A 20,122-nucleotide genomic window follows, 5' to 3' on the forward strand; every position below is an offset into this window, starting at 1 on the left:
ACACACACACACACACACACACACACACACACACACACACATATATACACACACGCACACAGACTCTCAGACATGCTTTCACAAGGCTGTGCAAACTCAGTGGCCTCCCTCGCTCCAGGGTAACAACCACTGCCACAGAGCTGCCGTTGGAAATGTGCAAAGAAATTCAACAACCTGCAGGTGTGATAAAGTGCTTTCTGTCCAAAGAATGATTTCCAAACTGTGATCACTGTTTAATAATAGGAAAGGCAACACTGCATAGCAAGCTCCCGCAGCAGAGAATGGACTGACGCTTGGATAATAATTTTTATCAATTGTGATTGGTCTGGAGATCACTCTAGTTCTTTCCTCCAGTTTTGTTAGATCTTTTGTATCCAGTGAGAGACAGATTCAGATGCAGATTCTGATTAGTTTATTGCCATATACACCAGGGTGCAATGAAATTCCTTGCTCATGTGAAGCTCACTGTCAAACTTGGTTTGAAATTTCACTCTTGAGTCTCTGAAGTGGGACAAACCCTACCCTGGGCTCAGAGGGAAGGGGGCTCCACAGAGACACCTCTCGAAACCTGGCTGTGTTCACCATATGCACCAACCCCACAGTGAGGAGTTGTCTCACCCACTCTCTGAGGGTTTGTTGGGGGTGGGTGGGGGTTTCACTTCCATTTTTAGTATGCTATTTGAACATGGGGTTAAAATCTTAAACCAGCTTGCTTCCCCCCCATCCCAAAACACACACATGCGCGGACACATACACAACCACACTCACATGAACACACACGCACAAATTTATATGGACACGGGCATGTGTATGCATGCAGAACACTCACACAGAAATGCACATTCTTTTCCCCCAAAGCCAGGTGTGTAATCACGCTTGCTGAGGGTTGGCTCCTGTTACACACTCACCCAGACTTATTCCCTTGCCCTCGAGGGTCAGAGTGAAGTGGGACTTGACTCAGCGTCCAGAACTCCTGGTCACTTTTCCCATCCTCCACCGTACCTTCCGCCTGTCACCCAGAGCTCAGTGACCCCCACACTGCCTCCCCATCCAGCAATGCTTCAAATTTTAAACTTTTCACCTTTGTGTTCAAATTCGTTGTCCGTTTCCGTAACCTCCTGCAACTGTGCAAGATCTTTGCGCACTACCGGTTGCTCAGCCCGTGATACTAAGTTGCTGCAATGCTGCCGCTCCTACTTTCATCTGCCTAAGTCCCTCTGCTTCTCTAACAATGCCTGACACAGAGTCCTACAGCAGGAGAAGCTACGCCAGGCTCCATCACGGGAAGAGATACTGCCTGACCTGCCCCCTTCCCAGTGGTTCTAAGACTCTTAATTCTACCTCTCCTATTTATTCCATTATTGTCACTTTAGCTTTTGTTGCTCTACTTCAGATTGCACAACAATCTTTGCACATTCTGCTGTTTTGCGCTCATTATTCTATTCATTTTTACCTTGTATACTGTTTACTCTGTGAGCTTCATGCCCACACTGGTGTACATAACAATAAGATAATCTAATCTAAGTGTAGAACCTCAAAATGCTCAGGATGCCACCTCTTCATTTTGCATGCCAGGGATTCCCACAGATCAATAAGAAGTTATAGATTTCAAGCGGGCTTTGGGACCATCCTTAAAACAATTCCTTTGTCCACCTGACTGCTCACCACTCAGCCTGGGCCGGTAACTGCTCTGCTCTGGACGGACGGAACCCGCAGAGAGTGGTAAACACAGACCAGTCCGTCACAGGCTCCTCACTTCCTTCCGCCCTGTCCGTCTTCACGGTGCGTTGCATCAGGAAGGCTGACAGTATCGTCAAGGATGCCTGCCACCCCGGCCATTCCCTCTCCTCTCTTCTACCTTCTGGGAGAAGATGCAGGAGCTTGAAAGCCCAGACATCCAGACTTAAGAACAGCCTCTTCCCCTCTGCTGTCAGACTTGTGAACCAATCCCCTCTCTCACACACCTTCCCAGCAGTGCTGCCACGTTCTCAGACTCTTTACCTCTCTCAGTTATTCCATTATTGTCACATCAGCATTTCTTTTTGCACTACTTCAGACTGCACTGCAATCTTTGCACCATTCTGCCGTTTTGTGCTCGTCACATTTATTGCTCTATTTATTATTACCCTGCACACTGTTACCTCCGTGAGCTTCACGCGAGCAAGGAATTTCATTGCACCCTGGTGTATATTGACAATAAACCAATCTGAATGTACAGAATTGTTGGAGAAGGCCTCTCTGATCTCACTGATAGAATGGATGCAAGAGGTTGAATGGCATCCTGGTTTAATGCTGGTAGTGTGAGTCCAGACCACTGGGCATTAGGATCTATTTGATTCTGGGTGTTTTTGCCGAATACTACACAGGTATTTACTGATAAAGGAAGTCTGGTAGATGTACCAAAGTCTGCGAGTGGTTTCCTCCCTTGTTATTTAAAAGCAGCTCAAAGTGTCCCAGGAAGTGACAATAACGGAATAATTGAGAGAGGTAGAGTTCGAGACTGTGGCAGCACCACCGGGAAGGGGATGTGAAAGAGGCGATTGGTTCAGAAGTCCGACAGCAGTGGGGAAGAAGCACTTTGTGAGAGTGCTGGAACTAAAAGGAAGGAAATCGGTCACTTCAGTGGGTTAATTCCTGATGGTTGATAATCTCAGTTGAATTGTGGGCAAGTGAGGGTGGGGTTGAAGCAAACAGGGTGAGCTTCATAAACAATGGGAAACATTCCTCTGGCAGTTTAAAGTGTTTCACCATTCAGGACGTACTAACCAAGGCTAATGTTTCATTGAGTTCTTGATTCACTCAGATTTACAAGCAGGCTGAAAGGTCTGCTCTCCTCCCAACTCACACTGAAGGCATCCTGGATAGTGCTTCCCCCTCTCACCTCCCCGCCATCCCTCTCCAGGTGTTGTGTACGCAGGAGGGGGCCCCTCAACCCTTCACCGATGCCCAGTTAAGATAAGATCACTTTTGTCGAAAAGACCAACACTCTGTTTGCCTTCCCAGTTATGTTTGCTGTTGCACACTAACTTTGTGTTTCTGTGACATTAAATTTCCCTGAATGTCGATGTTCATTAATAAGATTTCTTTATTAGTCACATGTACATCGAAACACACAGTGAAATGCACCTTTTGCATAAGAGTGTTCTGGGGGCAGCCCGCAAGTGTCGCCACGCTTCCGGTGCCAACATAGCATGCCCATAACTTTCCAACCCGTACGTCTTTGGAATGTGGGAGGAAACCGGAGCACCCAGAGGAAACCCACGCAGACACGGGGAGAACGTACAAACTCCTTACAGACAGTGGTCAGAACTGAACCCGGGTCGCTGGCACTGTAATAGCGTTACGCTAACCGCTACACCACCAATTTCCTTAAAACTCCATTCACCATTCTTCATTCAGAATCAAAATCTGATTTATATGGTGAAGTGTGTTGTTTTGTGGCAGCAGTACAGTGCAAAGACATAAAAATTTCTATGTTACAAAAATAACTAAATAGTGCATAAAAAAAGAGGTAATGTTTATGGGTTCACGGACATTTCAGAAATCTGATGGCGGAGGGGAAGAAGCTGTTCCTGAATCATTGAGTGTGGGTCTTCAGGCTCCTGTACCTCCTCCCCAGTGGTAGTAACAAGGAGGACGTGTTCCGGACGGTGTCCTTAGTGATGGATGCCGCCTTCTTGAGGCACCACCTTTTGAAGATATCTTCGATGGTGGAGAGGGTTGTGCCCGTGATGGAGATGGCTGAGTCTGCAACCCTCTGTGGCCTCTTGTGATCCTGCGCATTGGAGCCTCCATACCAGGCAGTGATGCAACCAGTCAGAATCCTCTCCACTGTACATCTATAAACATTTGTAGACCACAGAAACGGCCCTTCACCCACCAAGTTCGTGCCAGCCATCCACACTAATTCTACAATAATCCTTTTATTTTTTTCTCCCCACATTCTCATCAATGTCCTCTGCCCAGATCCTATCACTAACCTACCCACCAGGGGCAACTTACAGCAGCCAATTCACCTACCAGCCCGTACATCTTTGGAATGTGGGAGGTGCACCCTGGGGAAACCCACACGGTCACAATTAGAAGGTTTAAAAGACATTTAGACAGGTACATGGATAGGAAAGGTTTAGAGGGATATGGGCCAAATGCAGGCAAATGGGACTAGATCAAGTAGACAACTTGGTCAGCATGGACGAGTTGGGCCGAAGGGCCTGTTTCCATGCTGTATAACTATAACTGTCTACATAGAACATAGAACAGTACCGCACAGTACGGTACCACGATGTTGTGCCAAACTTTCTGAACACCAACCCCATGATTAATCTAACCCTTCCCTCCTACACAGCCCATAACCCTCCATTTTACTTCCATGTGCCTATCTAAGAGCCTTTTAAATGTCCCTGTTGTATTTGCCGAATATTCTAGATTTCCAGCATCTGTAGTTTTTTTGGATTTCTTGGACCCTGTTCTGAGCTCCATCGTGGAAAGAGATTAACAGTCAGACAGAGGAAGGGAGGAAAGGATTCAAGGATTTGCTCAAGGCTTCCTTGGAGAAATGCAATATCCCTATTGATTCTCGGGAATCTCTGGCCAGGACTGCTGAAAGCAGAGCAGGAATGTTCGGGATGGTTTTGAGAACCTCAAGATCATGTTATAGAGCCATACAGCATGGAAACAGGCCCTTCGGCCCAACTGGTCCATGCCAACCAAGATGCCCCATTCAAGCTGGTCCCATTTACCAATGTTTGGCCCATAACCTTCTAAGCCTTTCCATGTACCTGTCCAACTGTCTTTTAAAATGTATTGGGAGCTGAGAGAAGCCCAGATAAGTTATGGAAGGAGTACATCACCTCACAACCTATCCACTGCCCCACCCCAGCAGGTACTTCCTGGCCTCTGTGAAAGAGTCTGTGGTTCTACATTGGTCTCATCAGCCACCTCAGAACCCACAGAACCAGAGTGGAAGTAAGTGATCTTCCATCCCTAGGGACTGCCTAAGGAGAAGGGAATGTTGGAATCTTTAAAGCCACATACATACCCGGCAGGGCTGTTGTGTCTTTTCTAATGGAGATCAGCACCAATATGCCCCACTAGGTTGAACACCAGATTAAACCTGTTGAAGGCCCCCTGACTGTGCTGATTTTAATGTACTGCATTTTAGAAGAACAATGATTTGATTTGAATTTGTATGCCTTGTATATTAGCCCCCTGCTGAGGTGTGCAGACATGTAAAATGATTGAATATCTTCTCGGGATGACGTGGAGCTCAGTGGGGGACAGTGACGGTGTCCCTCAGGACATACACTACCCTGTGAGAATGGTCTCATTGACTGCAGCAAACCCTTGCTCAATCTTCAAGTTTTAACCCCTACCACTAGGCAGAAGGTGACCATTCAGCCCATTGCATCCATGCCCACTCCCAGCAAAGGAATTCCATCAGTCCTGTTTCCCTGGTAACCCTGCAATTTATTCCCTCTCACATTCCATTAACTCCCCTTTGACTCTTTTTCCATTCACTCTAAAGGTAATTTGCAGTGGCCATTTAATCGACCCGCACGTCTTTGGGACATGGAAGGGAACCGGAGCACCCTATTCTGAAATAAAAACAGAAAGCACTGGAAGCAGCCAGCAGGTCAGGCCGCACCTGTGGGAGGAGAGAGATAGAGTTAATGTTTCAGATCAATTATGTTACAGGGACTGGAGGGCTTGAGCTGTAAGGAGAGGCTGGATAGGCTGGGACTGTTTTCCCTGAAGTGTAGGAGGCTGAGGGGTGACATTATAGAGGTTTATCAAATCCATTGCCCATCACTATTGGGCTCCTGAGAAGGTTGTGGAGAGCTGCCTTCTTGAACAGCATCATTCCTTCTGGTACAGACATTTTCCTGGGTGGGGAGTTCCAGGATTTAGAGCCAAAGGAACCTGCAGGTAGTGGGATAGACATGAGTCTGCCGCCCTTGCCCTTCTGCGTGGCAGGCCTGGTGGGTTTGGAGGGGCTGTTGAACAAGCCGAGTGTGCAATAGCTGTGCATCTTGTGGGTGGCGTACACTGCAGTCATGGTTGATTCGGGAGTGGATTCGGGCAGTGATTCTGGTGTCAGTCGGGTGAATTAGAACCCCCATTGCATCTGAGCCTCCGGATGAGAGTAGAACGTGATCACTAAAGGCAGAGAGAAGAGGTACATGCCCATCCCCCTCTTACTTCTCTTGTACCTGTTGTCTCTCAGCAACTCTGTCCTAGTATCTCCTCGTGGCTTCCTGTACAATTCTTGTTCAACATGAAACGCCTCGGGATGTTTTGGAATGTTGCGGCTTTATCAACCCGTGTTGTTTAACTTCAAGTTTTGCACCCTCAATGTTCTCCCAAAGCAAATTACACCAGCAAAGAGCTTCAGACATCAGTGCTGTAATGTAGAAAGCACAGTATCCAATCTCTACACAGAAAGATCCAACAAAGTGATAATGACTGCCTCCAACTATATGAAGGAAATCAAAAAATAATTGTAGGTGCTGGAAATCCGAAGTAAAAATAGGAAAATGCTGGAAACACTCAACAGGTTGGTCAGCACTGGTGGAGAGAGAAAAGCTAACATGGCTTTGACCTGAAACATTAACTCTCTCTCCACAGATGCTGCCTGGCCTGCTAAATGTTTCCAGTTTTTTTCTGTTGTATTTCAACGTTAGGGGGCAGATTTTGGACCAACACAAGGCTGAACTCCCAGGATGTTCTTCAAAGTGGTGCCTGGACTTGTTCACATCCACCCAAAGGCAGAGTCATCTTGTTCTAGTCTAATGCCTGTCCTAGATTTGGTCTTCAGCCTGGACTGGGACTTGGAGTGACTAACTCAGGGATGAGTGAGCCACTGAGTTCCAGGAATATGCCAGGAATATCTACAGTTAACGAACAAGAAGCTGGAGGAACTCAGCGGGTCAGGCAGCATCTGTGGAGGGAAATGGACAGTCGACGTTTCTGGTCGAGACTCTTCATCTGCCTGACCCACTGAGTTCCTCCAGCTTCTTGTTTGTTGCTCCAGATTCCAGCATCTGCAGTCTCCTGTGTCTCCATCCGCAGTTGGGTCAGGTGAATATCTGACCATTGCATTTATGGAATTTTAGGAGCAGACAGCAAAGACTGACACCAATCCACCCAGCCAGCCATCTGGGTAATTCCACAATCCTGCTCTTCCCTTGGGAAATTTTTTCCCTTGCAAAGGTTCACAAATACTTCCAATTCCCAGTAGATTATTTGTGCACTGTTAAATTTGTCCGCAGGGCCAGCATTTCAGAAAACACACGGGAGCCTGGAAGAGGAGTCGGAGTAGGAATGGAAGCAGGAACGGGAACTGGATCGGGAGCGGAAGTGGGAGTGGGAACGGGAATGGGAACAGGAGCTGGAACAGAACCGGGAGGAGCGTCGGAGTGGGAGCAGGAGGAGAAGGAGCAGGAATGGGGTGGGCCTCCACCGTCTGTGCCTGTTCACTGGATTGAGGTCCCCTTGTTCCCCCAGGAGTGGGTGGAATGGTCGGGGTGGGTCACGTGAATAGCTCTCTGTTTGGTGAGACTCTCCCTTACCAAAGACATTCCGATCATTCCCGATTCCTTAATTGTTGCTTCTGGCAGGGGTGAATGCTTTCATTGGGCCAGAGTGACAGGCAGCAAACAAAGACTGCAGCATTCACAGCTGCCTTGATTCATTGCGATGGAGGAGATTAAAGGCAAACTCATATATATGCAAATCTGATTTTAGTAAACTCCCCCCCCCCCCAACCCCCGATACAAGCTAATCTTCAGGTGACTTGACATTGTTGGGTTCGAGCTCAGGAGAGCCCTGTCTGCTCACCAGCTTCCTGCAAAGGATCCAGGTTCCCACTGCCGAGGTAGAGACGCCAGCCATGGTTGAGTACTGTGGTTCGTTGTCACACCAAAGATAGCGTGAAGTCTTGCCTGCCTCTCTTTGTTCTGCAGTGAGGGAGTGCTGGTGATCTTTTAAATGAGATATTTAGAAATGGGACCAGGAACAGCCTATTTGGTCCTGCAGACTTTTTCCCCCATTCAACTAGCTCGGGTCTGATCTGATTTTGGCCTCATAGAACATAGAACATGGAACACAGAAGACAGAACATGGAACATAGAACAGTACAGCACAGGAACAGGCCCTTCAGCCCACAACGTTGTGCGGAACTAATTAAGCTAATGATACCTAATCCCTTCTGCCTACACAATGTTCATTCATATGCCTATTTAAGAGCCTCTTAAACATCTCTATTTTCGACCCCCCACCCCTGGCAGCGCATTCCAGGCACCCACCACCCTCTGTGTAAAAAACTTGTCCCGCATATCTCCTTTGAACTTTCCCCCTCTCACCTTAAAATCCATGCCCTCTAGCATTAGACCCTGAGAAAAAGATACCTGTTATCTATTTTATGTGTGCCTCCCTTAATTTTATAAACTCCTTTCAGGTCTCCCCTCAGCCTCCGCTGCTCCAGAGAAAACAACCCAAATTTGCCCCTCTAAGGGCACCTGCCCTCCAATCCAGGCAGCATCCTTGGTAAACCTCTTCTGCACCCTTTCCAAAGCCTCCACATCCTTCCTATAATGAGACAACTAGAATTGAATGCAGTACTCCAGATGTGGCCTATCCAGAGTTTTATGAAGCTGACACTTGAATTCAATGCCTCAACTAATAAAGGCAAGCACGCCGTATGCCTTCTTTACCACTCTATCAACTTGTGCGGCCACTTTTAGGGATCTATGGACTTGGACTCCAAGGTTCCTCTGTATATCAACACGGTTAAGGGTCCTGCTATTAAATGCAGACTGTCCCTTACATTTGATCTCCTTCAGTTCCACTTTTCTGCTTCTCCCATAACCCTCTTCTGCATGGCCCAAATCTCTGCCCCCCTCAGCTTTGAGTTGATTCCATTCTCAGTCTCCACAACTCTCTGAGGGTGGAGAGTCCCAAAGACTCACCAACCTCAAGAGAAAGAATTCAACTCCATCTCCATCTTAAATAGGAGACCCTTTATTCTGAAACTCTGCCCCTTCGTTCTAGATACCCCAACGACAGGAAACATCTCACCAGCTTCCACTGTGCAAACCCCTCTCGAAACCTTATGCTTCAACAAGATGTTAAATTTTAAATTTTATTTACAGCATGGTAACAGGCCCTTTCGGCCCAACGAGTCCGCGCCGCCCATTTTAAACCCCAGATTAACCTACCCGTACGTCTTTAGAATGTGGGAGGAAACCGGAGCACCCGGAGGAAACCCACGCAGACACAGGAGAACGTACAAACTCCTTATAGACAGCAACGGGAATCAAACCCCGATCGTTGGCACTGTAATAGCGTCGCACTAACCGCTATGCTACCGTGCCACCCTCAAGACCACTTCTGGTAGATGCAAATTGTCCTGCTGAGAGCTAGCACAGATACGATGGGCTGAACATCCTGACTCTGTGCTACGTGTGATTCTATGTTAAAATCCCAAAGTCCTGGCCAAGGTTTCTCATCAAATCATTGGTTTGATTGCCATTTATTGAAGCTTGCTGTACACAGCTTGGCTGCTCCTTCCCCACATTAACACAGTGATTCTACTTCACATGAACTCGGATGCTGTAGAAATACAAGTTGTTCTTTTTGCCGACTAGTTCGCTATTTCTCTCCAACAGTATCTGCAGGAACCTCCGGCGCCAACCCTTTCCACCGCTTCCCGCACTCCCCGTCTCTCCTTAGCTCCTGCCTGACCGGTCTTTGATGTGATTCGTTACTGTAGCATTAACCCAAGAGCTGATTTGTTCTATTAAGAGTAGAAAGTTTTGGAAACACTTATCAGGTCAGGCAGCATCTGTGGAGAGAGGGCAGAGTCAATCTTTCAGGTCAGTGATCTTTCATCAGAACTGATCATGGACCTGAAACGTTAACTCTGTTTCCCTCTCCACAGATGCTGACTGACTTGCTGAGTATTTCCAACATTTTCTGTAGACTGAAGATGCTGGAATCTGGAGCAAGAAGAAACTGCTGGAGGAACTCAGTGGATCAGGCAGCATCTGTGGAGGGAAATGGACTGTCGACATTTGGGACCTGAAACATTGACTGTCCATTTCCGTCCACAGATGCTGCCTGACCCGTTGAGTTCCTCCAGCAGTTTGTTCTTTGCTGCAGTGTTCTCTGTTTTTACTTCTATTCCAGCACCTCAGTTTCTTGCTTTAGATGACTTCTTTCCTTGCGTTGACTGGCCTGGTCTCATTCCCAGTTACCTCCACCTGCCTGCTGCTCCTTCAGGAGCAGCAAGCTCCTGTCGTGGATCAGGATCCGTTATGCACGACTCCAGCCCAATGCCGGACACGTCCAGGCAAAGAATGAGACTGGATCGAAGGCCTTCCCCAGGAGTGGTGCAGAGCTGCAGAGATAATAATGAGGCCCCCTTGAGGTTTCAGACCCTTGGGTCAAAACTTGTGGGGAATTCCTGGCAGCTCCACTATGACCTGCTGGTATTTGTCAGCACCAATCTTTGGATTAGTCGGTCCTTCTGAGCAGCAGAGCCATTTATCACAATGCAGAGGAATGGTTATGAAGAAAATGATAAATATTAGGCAGTTTATATTTTCGAAAATAATTGTTTTTAGTTGTTTAAAGGTGTTAGTAAGTACTTTATTGTTTTAAAAATATGCAAGGTTTTTACTTAAAGCTGCTTTATTGACCTTCAATAATTTTAAAATGCAGCTCAATGTCAGGGACATTTAGAAACTTTGCAAATCCATGACAGGTTTGTCAGCAAGCTAAGTTCAGGGTGTGGCTTAGCCAATTGTCAAAGGCTTTTCAGCTGTTTTGTGGTGTAGCTTTTTCCAGCCCACCCACATGCTTGTGCCAAGCCATACCAACTCAGAGGCCCCTGTCAGTTAGGATCAGGGTGCCACAGAGCAACCGGTCAACATTATCAGACATGTAAAAGATATGTTTGAACTTACCTGGCGCCCCAGAGGTGAGTGCAGGCAGCTGATCGCAGACAGCAACTTCTGGCTCATTGGGTTTGTTGGACTGTTGGGTTGTTTGGGAGATTTTTGGACCTTAAGGTTGAAAAGAAAGCAAAGATAATCACATCTCTGTCGCACCTCTGTTCTAGAATATTTTACAGTTCCACAGTGTAACTGCTGTTGTAGAAAAAGACATCTGCCAATGCATGCACAGCAAGCTCCCACAAACAAAAATCTGACATTAACCAGATAACCTGTTTTTGTAATGTTCATTATGGGTGAAAAAAACTGCCCAGGACATTGGAAAGAAATCTGCTGCTACTCTTTATATCATGCCAAGAGCTCTTTTCATTCACCTGTGAGGAGAAAGGGGTTTTGGTGCAAACATCTTGTCCAAAAGGCGGCCACCCTCAACAGTGCAGCCCCCCCCCCCCCCATCCATATTGCTGTATTCACAGACAACTTATCAACTCCCTGCCTGCAAGAGCCACAGAGCATCCTCAGCGTCCACAGCCCTGAAGTCCACCATAATTATCACCTGTGAAGAGATTCTTGGCTTCTCTACTAAGAAGACCCAGGACCAGTGTGATGAGAATGACCAGGAGATCGAGGTGCTAATTAACCATTTGGTGTTCCCAGACCGGAAACTCCATCTTTCCTCAAGGGAAAAGAAACAGGAGGCAAGGCCAAAATCCAACAGGTATTCTGTGACCTAGAGGACGGATGGGTGGGTTACAAGACTGCAAAAGGTGCAAAAACTTGCAGGCAGCTATGGTACACACAGATTCTTCAGCACTGTCAAGACCATCTATGGCCCAAACACACTCAAGGTTCTACCTCACTGAGAGCCAAGAATGGAGATAAACTTATCAAGGACAGAAAGGCAGTCAGTACCCACAGGTAGTATCCTGAGGATGTTCTAAAAGTTGGCACAGCTGGGAAAAGTAAGATGTGTCAGAGAAGGGCAGAGACGCTGTAAATGTGACCATCTTCGAGAGAGGAGAAATCCAACTACATCACCACAGACTGGTGTCCCTGCTGTCTCAGGGAAAGTCCTGACTGGGTCGCCCCCAACCACCATCCCCTGGAGAATGAAGAGATGCTCTCAGAATTGCACTGTGGATTCTGTCCATCTAGAAGCACAGTGAATCCCATCATAGATATCCACCTTCACTGAGGAATAGCTCCCAAGGTGTGGGAAGTGGTCCATGTTAACCAGGCTTTAGATGTGGACCGTTATTGTCAGTAGGCAGTGATGTACAGCAGGGGCAGGTTGTTAGAAGTAGATGGGCATCATTTCACCTTTATGTACGAATGCATCTGATGGTAAGCAAACTGTGACTTTAACTAACAGGATCTCAACAAACCCGTTAGCGGTGGAGACCAGTGTTCAGCAAGGGTGTGACATTGCTCCAACACTTCTCTCACCTTTCTCACTGCAGTGCTGCATCTCACCTCCAACAGATCCCTGCAGGAATGAAGCTAATCCACAGGGCTAATGGGAAACTGTTTGACTTGGGTTACCTCCAGTCCAGAGTCAATATCAATCACCTGCGCTCTACACCTGAGCTGACACTTACCCTTGTACATGTTTCGAGGTCAAATTCCAAATGATCGTCAGCTCATTCTCTGAAGGACACAGGAGGATGGGCCTTATGTGCATCCTCGAAACAAGGCACTTGTAACAACACTGTTCACTGATAATAACCGTCCCTGGCTAAACAATGGTTAACATGGAGCACTTCCTATATCTTGGGAGGCGTTCCTCAGTGAAGCTAGATATCAATGAGGTTCATTGTCACCTCCAGTGCACCTGCACAACCTTCAGTCAACGGAGGAAAAGGGTGAATGAGGATAAAGTCCTCAAAGCTGGCACAAGGTCTACCAGACAGCAGCAATTGCTGCCCTCCTGTATGCTCTGAGACATGGTATACCTACAGCAGGCAGCTCAAGCCACTGCAGAGATACCACTTGTCCCCCACATCCATTGGCAGAGCAAACAAGCCAAGGGTCTCGGTCCGAAACATCAACGGTTTATTTCCCTCCATGGATGCTGCCTGACCTGCTGAGTTCCTCCAGCACTTTTTGTGTATTGGTCCAGATTCCAGCATCTGCAGAATCTCTTGTGAAGTCTATGTCTGGGTCTCCTCCCATCCCCAATGCTGATGCCGTGATTACATTCACTTGGCCCCATTGTTCACATGCTTGACATCAGGCATCCAAAACAGACACCTTAGGCCAGACTGTGCCTCTGGAAAAGATTACCAGGAAAACAGAGTAAAACGTTCAAAGGTATCCTCAAAACCTCCTTTGAAAATTGCAGCAACCCAATAACGCTTGGGAGCTCCTGGCCACGATCACTCAAAGATCCTGAGGGCTCTTCACAGGGTGGATGTGGATGTTTTCTCTTGTGGGAGAAACTAGAATAAGGAAGATGAAGAGCCATCCATTTAAGACAGGGTGAGGTGAATTTTTTTTCTCGGGATGTGAGTCTTTAGAACTCTCTTCCTCAAAGGGTCTTCTTAAGGTGGAAAGGTGGGTAGTTACTGGTTAAAGTCAGGGGGTAAAAGGTTATGGGGGTGGGCAGGAAAATGGAGCTGAGGTTACAATTGTCGGTGTCTCTAGGGGTAGAATGGCTTGTTCCTGGTCCTAATTCGTACATTTGTGTGTAAGGGCTCTGAGGGCAGCACTGGGAGCCTCGAGTCCGTACATTGCGACACACAAAGGCCCAGGCTGCACCACTCTGTAAACTACCCAGCCGTCCCCTCAGGTACCTCCTGCCTCACCACTGGAGGTGTCTGTGGTTTCCTCGGCCTCATCAGCCGCCTCAGAACCCACAGAACCAGAGTGGTGGTAGATCACCCTCGACCCTAAGGCACTGCCTCGGAAGAAGACGACTTCAGTGAACTGTCAGCCTGTTTGTTTGTGCTCAGTGGGACTTGAACCCCCAACCTGACATGACAGGTGTGACCCACTGGCATGCTGGGAAAGTGCTAGACTGGTAAATTGGTAATTGGTTTATTATTGTCACGTGTACTGAGGTGCAGTGAAAAACTTCAGTTTTGCATGCCATCCATACAGATCATTTCATTACAAAAGTGCATTGAGGTATTACAAGGGGAAACAATAACAGAATACAGAATAAAGTGTTACAGTTGCAGAGAAAGTGCAGTGCAGGCAGACAACATGGTGCAAGGTCACGACAAGGTAGATTGTGAGGTCAAGAGTCCATCTTATCGTACTAGGGGACCGTTCAATAGTCTTATAACAGCGGGATAGAAGCTGTCCTTGAGCCTGGTGGTACGTGCTTTCAGGCTTTTGTATCTTCTGCCCAATGGGAGGGGGGTAGAAGAGAGAATGTCCGGGGTGGGTGGGGTCTTTGATTTTGTTGGCAGTTTACCGAGGCAGCGAGAAGTGTAGACAGAGTCCATGGATGGGAGGCTGGTTTCCGTGATGTGCTGAGCTGTGTCCACAACTGCCTGCAGTTTCTTGCAGTCCCGGGCAGAGCAGTTGCTGTACCTAGCCATGATGAATCCTGATAGAATGCTTTCAATGAAGCACTTATAAAAATTGGTGATAGTCAAAGGGGATGAGTCATTTGTTGGGGCTGGAGTTGAAAGAAACTCTCTCATTTGTCAGGCAGACATGTGGATGTACAGGGCAAAAATATGACGTGCTGATTCACTCTAGAATTGGGACTTTTGCTCTGGTGCCTTGTGACTGTGTCCATTCCCTGCTGCAGCATCCTTCCCACTGCTGCATTCCAGAAACAATTTCCAAATAAATTAGACCACAAGAAACAAAATCTTCGTATTGCTGTGAGCACACTTACATATCTCCATTCTATGGGTTTGATCGCACTCTGCAGTCAAGTGACTGACTCTGCCATCGTCAGAGGTTAAATGTGGTGATAATAAAGAAAGGGGGGTGATTCTTAAGATGGATGCAGGTTCAAGCCACTCAGGTAAGTGACCACAAGAATGTAGGCTGCCACTTCAGTCCGGTAGTGGGGGAGCTCTGCTCTGATAGGTGAGAGGTGACATAAAAAGATCCCATGACACTCTTTTGAGGAAGAGAGGATTTCCCCCTGTTGGACCAACTAATATTAATCAGTCAACAACATTAAAAAGTAATGATCTGCTCATTAACAACTGCTGCAGGAGCTCATTGTGTGGTACTTGGCTCCTTGTTCACCTGTTTGGTATTGGTATTGGTTTATATTGTGACTTGTACCGAGGTACAGTGAAAAACTTGTCTTGCAAACCAATCGTACAGGCCAATTCATTACACAGTGCAGTTACATTGAGTTAGTACAGAGTGCATTGATGTAGTACAGGTAAAAACAATAACAGTACAGAGTAAAGTGTCACAGCTACAGAGAAAGCGCAGTGCAATAACGTGCAAGGTCACAACAAGATAGTTTGTGAGGTCAGAGTCCATCTTATTGTATAAGGGAACTGTTCAATAGCCTTATCACAGTGGGGTAGAAGCTGTCTTTAAGCCAGGTGGTATGTGCCATTTTGTCCTCTCCATCACTGACCACACTTTAAAAGGGTTTCATTGGCTGTAAAACATTCTGGAATTTCTTGAAAGTCATTGAGCAGTGGTTTAGAACTGGAAACCTTTCTCTCTCTAGAAATCCTTTAAGCATATTTCACCAGATGCATGAGAGGAAGTTGATGATGAATTTTACCGTCTTGTGACACTGTTTTCCCATATTTCCGTACAACATAGAAGGAGGCTGTTTCAGCCCATTGATTCTGTGGTGGCTCATGGAATTATCCCATTCCCCATTAATTTTTTCCCTGTATCCTGTTGTACCCAAATTCCCATCAACTGCTGTGTCCCTCACAGATTCTCCCGCTCACCTACACCAGAGGCAATTTACAATGGCCAATTAACCTACCAACCCGCACGCCGTTGGGATGTGGGAGGAAACTGGACCACCCCGGGAGACCCACACAGCCACAGGGCACATACAAGCTCTACTCAAACACCAGGTCACCCTTCGGAATCAAGCTTCTTCCCACAACTTTCCAGGCCCCGATGGATAAACAGGTAGAATGTTGCAAAGGTAACTTAGATGATCTATTGATTGCCAGAAGCACAGAAGAAAATCTGAATTTGGAGAAAGTTTTTCGGGAGATTATGTGACTACAAAGCAAAGTTGGAGCAAAGCCAATCTGTGTTTTCATGACGAGAAATAGAGTACATTGACTTGAAGGTTGATGGTGATGGAACTTGCCAGCAATGTGCCAAAGCCTGAAATGTAGTGAAGCTGGGGTCATTCTTGGGGTCGTCCCTGGGGCTGATCCAGGGGGTGTTCCCTGGGGTCGTTTCTATGGTTGCTCCTGGGGACGATGCAGCATCGCACAAGATTCATCCCAGATCCAGTGATGGAGCTCACACCATTTATTCACTTGGTGAAAAAGATATAAAATGGAGTCTGGAGCAAAGGACACCAAAGTGCCAATGCAGGAAGAAGTGAGCAAGTGAAGCTTTCCTTGTCCAGCACAATGCCATGGCAGAGGTGAAGATGGCATGTAATGCGTCGGATCAGGCGCAGGTGAAGTGATATCATTTGATCGACGATGGGAAAGAGAAGCAGCTGGCTTTCACTTCTCACACCCACAGAAGGAATCAGTCACTGGGACTGGTGTTTGGAATCAAGAAATTCTACAAGGTAGATCCTTTACCTTAGTAACAAGTTACTGGTGATATTATGTCCCAGGTCAGTGATAACTACAATGGTGGCATTAAGGAGAATCCTTGCATCACAATATGACCGTACAATCCAGTGCAGGAGCCCCAAGCAGAACTCTTTTGGAGATGTTCTCTCCCAGGTACCACGTGAGAATGCTGGTGTTGGAAATAAATTTCGGATCTCCATGTTAAGTGTGATCAATGAGGACTTTCCAGTAACTGAGTGAGGTCACAGTTCCAATGTGGAAAAGAGTCTATGATCAGACGGGTAAAGGAGGCACAGAATTTGACCAGTGTACAGACAAGGGAACTGAAACTGCTGCACAATGAACTGTCATGCGAGAAGATAACAAGCAGAAGCAGGAGTAGACCATTCAGCCCCTTGTGCTTATACTATCTATCAACAAGAATGTGACTGATCTTTATCTTAGTGCCACTTTCTCACATGAACCCACATCCTTTAATTCCCTTAATATCTAAAAAAGTCTATCAATCTGTATGTTGAATATACAGTTGGGAAGAGAATTCCAATTCTTCACTACCCCTGGGATCAAGAAATCTCTCTCCTGAATGGCCAGTTCCTTACTTTAAGACGATGGCCCTTGTTCTAGACAGCCCATCCAGGGGAAACATTTACTGCCCATCTGTAACTGAGAAGCAATGGTGAGCTCAACCATTGCAGTCCTGTGTGTTATGGTTCTCGCACAGTGTTGTTGGGTAGGGATGTCCAGGATTTAGACTCAGTGATGATTATGGAAGAGTGATATGTTTCCAGATCAGGAAGGTGTGAGACTCGGAGGCCATGGTGTTCACATGCCCCTGCTACCTGTGGCCTTCAGGCATCTCTGGAAGGTGCTGTCAGAGTAATCCCGGTGAGTAACTGCAGTGCATTTTGTAGATGGTGTACACCGCAGCCACCGGTCATCAGGGATGGAGAGAATAAGTTCAGAGTTGTGCATGGGGTACCAATCAGTTGGACTGCTTTGTCCTGTCAGGTCTTGTTATCATCCATGTCGGGTTTCTTGAGTGTTGTTGAAGCTGCACTCATGCAGGCAAGTGAAGAGTGTTCCATCACACTAACAGGCCCTTCCGGCCCAACAAGTCCATGCCGCCCATTTAAACCCATGTTACCCTACCCGTACGTCTTTGGAATGTGGGAGGAAACCGGAGCACCCGGAGGAAACCCACGCAGACACGGGGAGAACGTACAAACTCCTTACAGACAGTGATGGGGATTGAACCACAATTCCCCTACAATTCTCTTGTAGCCACATTGTATACATGGTTATTCCAGTTCAGTTTCTGGTCAGTGGTAACCTCCCGGGATATTGATAGTGAGGTCATGTGATTGAAAGTCAGGAGTCAGCCGGATTTCCTCTCATTGGATATCATCATTGCCTGGCATTTGTGTGGTGTTAATGCCCCGGAGCTGGGATGATTGACTTCCAACAACCACAACCATCCTCCTTTGTGTGGGGTGTGGCTCTACCCTTTGAGGGTTTTTTCCTTTGATGTCCATTGACTTCTGTTTTACCAGGGCTTCTTGATGCCACACACTTGGTCGAATGTTGATTAGATGTCGAGGGCAGTCACCCTTGCCTCCTTCTGCTTCATCGGTCCATGTTAGGGACAGGTCTGTGTTGAGGCCTGTGTTGAAACCATATGAACCATCAGTGAGCAGATTATTGGTGAGTAAGTACCACATGATAGTGCTGTCGATGGCATCTTCCCTCACTCTGCTGATGAATGAAAGTAGAACAAGAGAAACAACCAAAATCACCCAGTCAAGATATTTGTAAATGATTCAGAAACTGGTTCATTAACCTGTGACCCTCAGAGTACCAAACAACGCCTCAGAATGGGGTTGTAAATGAGACGTTCTGGAGGTGAGGATCAGCGAGCTGGAATTGTGTACAGTAAGCAGGAGGTGTAGGGGTCTGCCTCATAATGTCAACAAGTAGAGAAAAGCAAACAACAGCTGATACAGGAAATGTGCAATTAGACAGAAAATGCCGGAAATACTCTGCAGATCAGGCAGTACTAAAGAAAATTGGTTTATTATTATTGTTGTGTCACTTGTACCGAGGTACAGTGAAAAACGCTGTTTTGCATGCCATCCATACAGATCATTTCATCACATCAGTACATTGAGGTAGTACAGGGGAAAACAAAAACAGAATGAAGTGTTACAGTTACAGAGAAAGTGTAGTGTAGGCAGACAATAAGGTGCAAGGCCATAATGAGGTAGATTGTGAGGTCAAGAGTCCATCCTATTGTACTAGGGGACTGTTCAATAGTCTTCTAACAGCGGGATAGAAGCTGTCCTTGAGCCTGGTGGTACGTGCTTTCGGGCTTTTGTATCTTCTGCCCAATCGGAGGGGGGAGAAGAGAGAATGTCTGGGGTGGGTGGGGTCTTTGATTATGTTGGTGGCTTTACCGAGGCAGCAAGAAGTGTGGACAGAGTCCATCACGGCTCGGTATGGCAACTGCTCTGCCCGAGACCGCAAGAAACTGCGGAGAGTTGTGGACAGAGCCCAGCACATCACGGATACCAGCACTTGAACTGTTCAGGACTGGAGGGTTATGGGCCAAGTCCTGGGTGATGGGATTAATATAGAAGGGTGCCCACTGGTCAGCATGGATGAGTTGGGCTGAATGGCCCGTTTCCATGCTGTACGATTCTATGATTCTATGGGCATCTTTAGAGAGAGAGAAACAGAGTCAATGTTTCTCGTCAATATTCAGATGAAGCACCAGCTCTCCCCACAGGAGCTGCCTGATCAGCTGAGTATATCCCCCTGTGTTTGGGTGCCAGTGTTACAGCTGAGATGGAACTCAACAGATGTGAATTGAGTTTGGAAAATCAGGATCTGCAGAATCTGCATCATGCGGCTGGATTGTGTCACCGAACAGCTGGTGTTGGCCACTCTACCGGTCAGCACAGGATGGGAAATTCACAAAGAGGAACAAGTAAAGGAAACTCAACCCAAACATTCAATTATTTACCTTCAGAAACAACTAAATCCCAATTATTTACCGTTCTTTCTCTTCAACAGAAGTCGCAAGATTCAGATCCGGAATATTCCGCCTCATTTGCAATGGGAGGTAAGCAACAAAGTGTTCTTTTTATCCCACTTGCGATTTTCTTAAAAACCTTTTGCATCCACCCCACAGCTCCTTTCCCCAACCCTCACCGCTGCCTTTGTTTTTCCTTCCCCTACACCGTCCCGTCATACACCTGGGGCAGGGACAGCACGGGTTAAACACAGAATAAAACTCCCTCTACACTCTAGAGCATCGCAGGCTGAGGGGAGATCTGATAGAAGTTTATAAAACTACAAGAGACACAGACAGGGTAGACAGTCACAGACTTTTCCCCAGGTTGGAAAAATCAAAATACTAGAGGGCATAGCTTTAAGGTGAGAGGGTGAAAGTTTAAAGGAGACGTG

The 20,122-nt window shown here is 46.9% G+C and overlaps 1 protein-coding gene across 1 annotated transcript in view; it reads left to right on the forward strand.

Annotated features, from left to right (window-relative positions):
- igf2bp1 (insulin-like growth factor 2 mRNA binding protein 1) overlaps positions 1-20,122 on the forward strand; it is a 146,324-nt gene that overhangs the window by 81,579 nt on the left and 44,623 nt on the right. Inside the window, exon 3 of the mRNA XM_052038666.1 lies at positions 19,730-19,778. Within this exon, the coding sequence (XP_051894626.1) occupies positions 19,730-19,778 (49 nt within the window). The remainder of the gene's footprint in view (positions 1-19,729; positions 19,779-20,122) is intronic.

Source organism: Pristis pectinata, chromosome 25 (assembly GCF_009764475.1).
Source record: "Pristis pectinata isolate sPriPec2 chromosome 25, sPriPec2.1.pri, whole genome shotgun sequence".
Lineage (NCBI taxonomy): Eukaryota > Metazoa > Chordata > Chondrichthyes > Rhinopristiformes > Pristidae > Pristis > Pristis pectinata.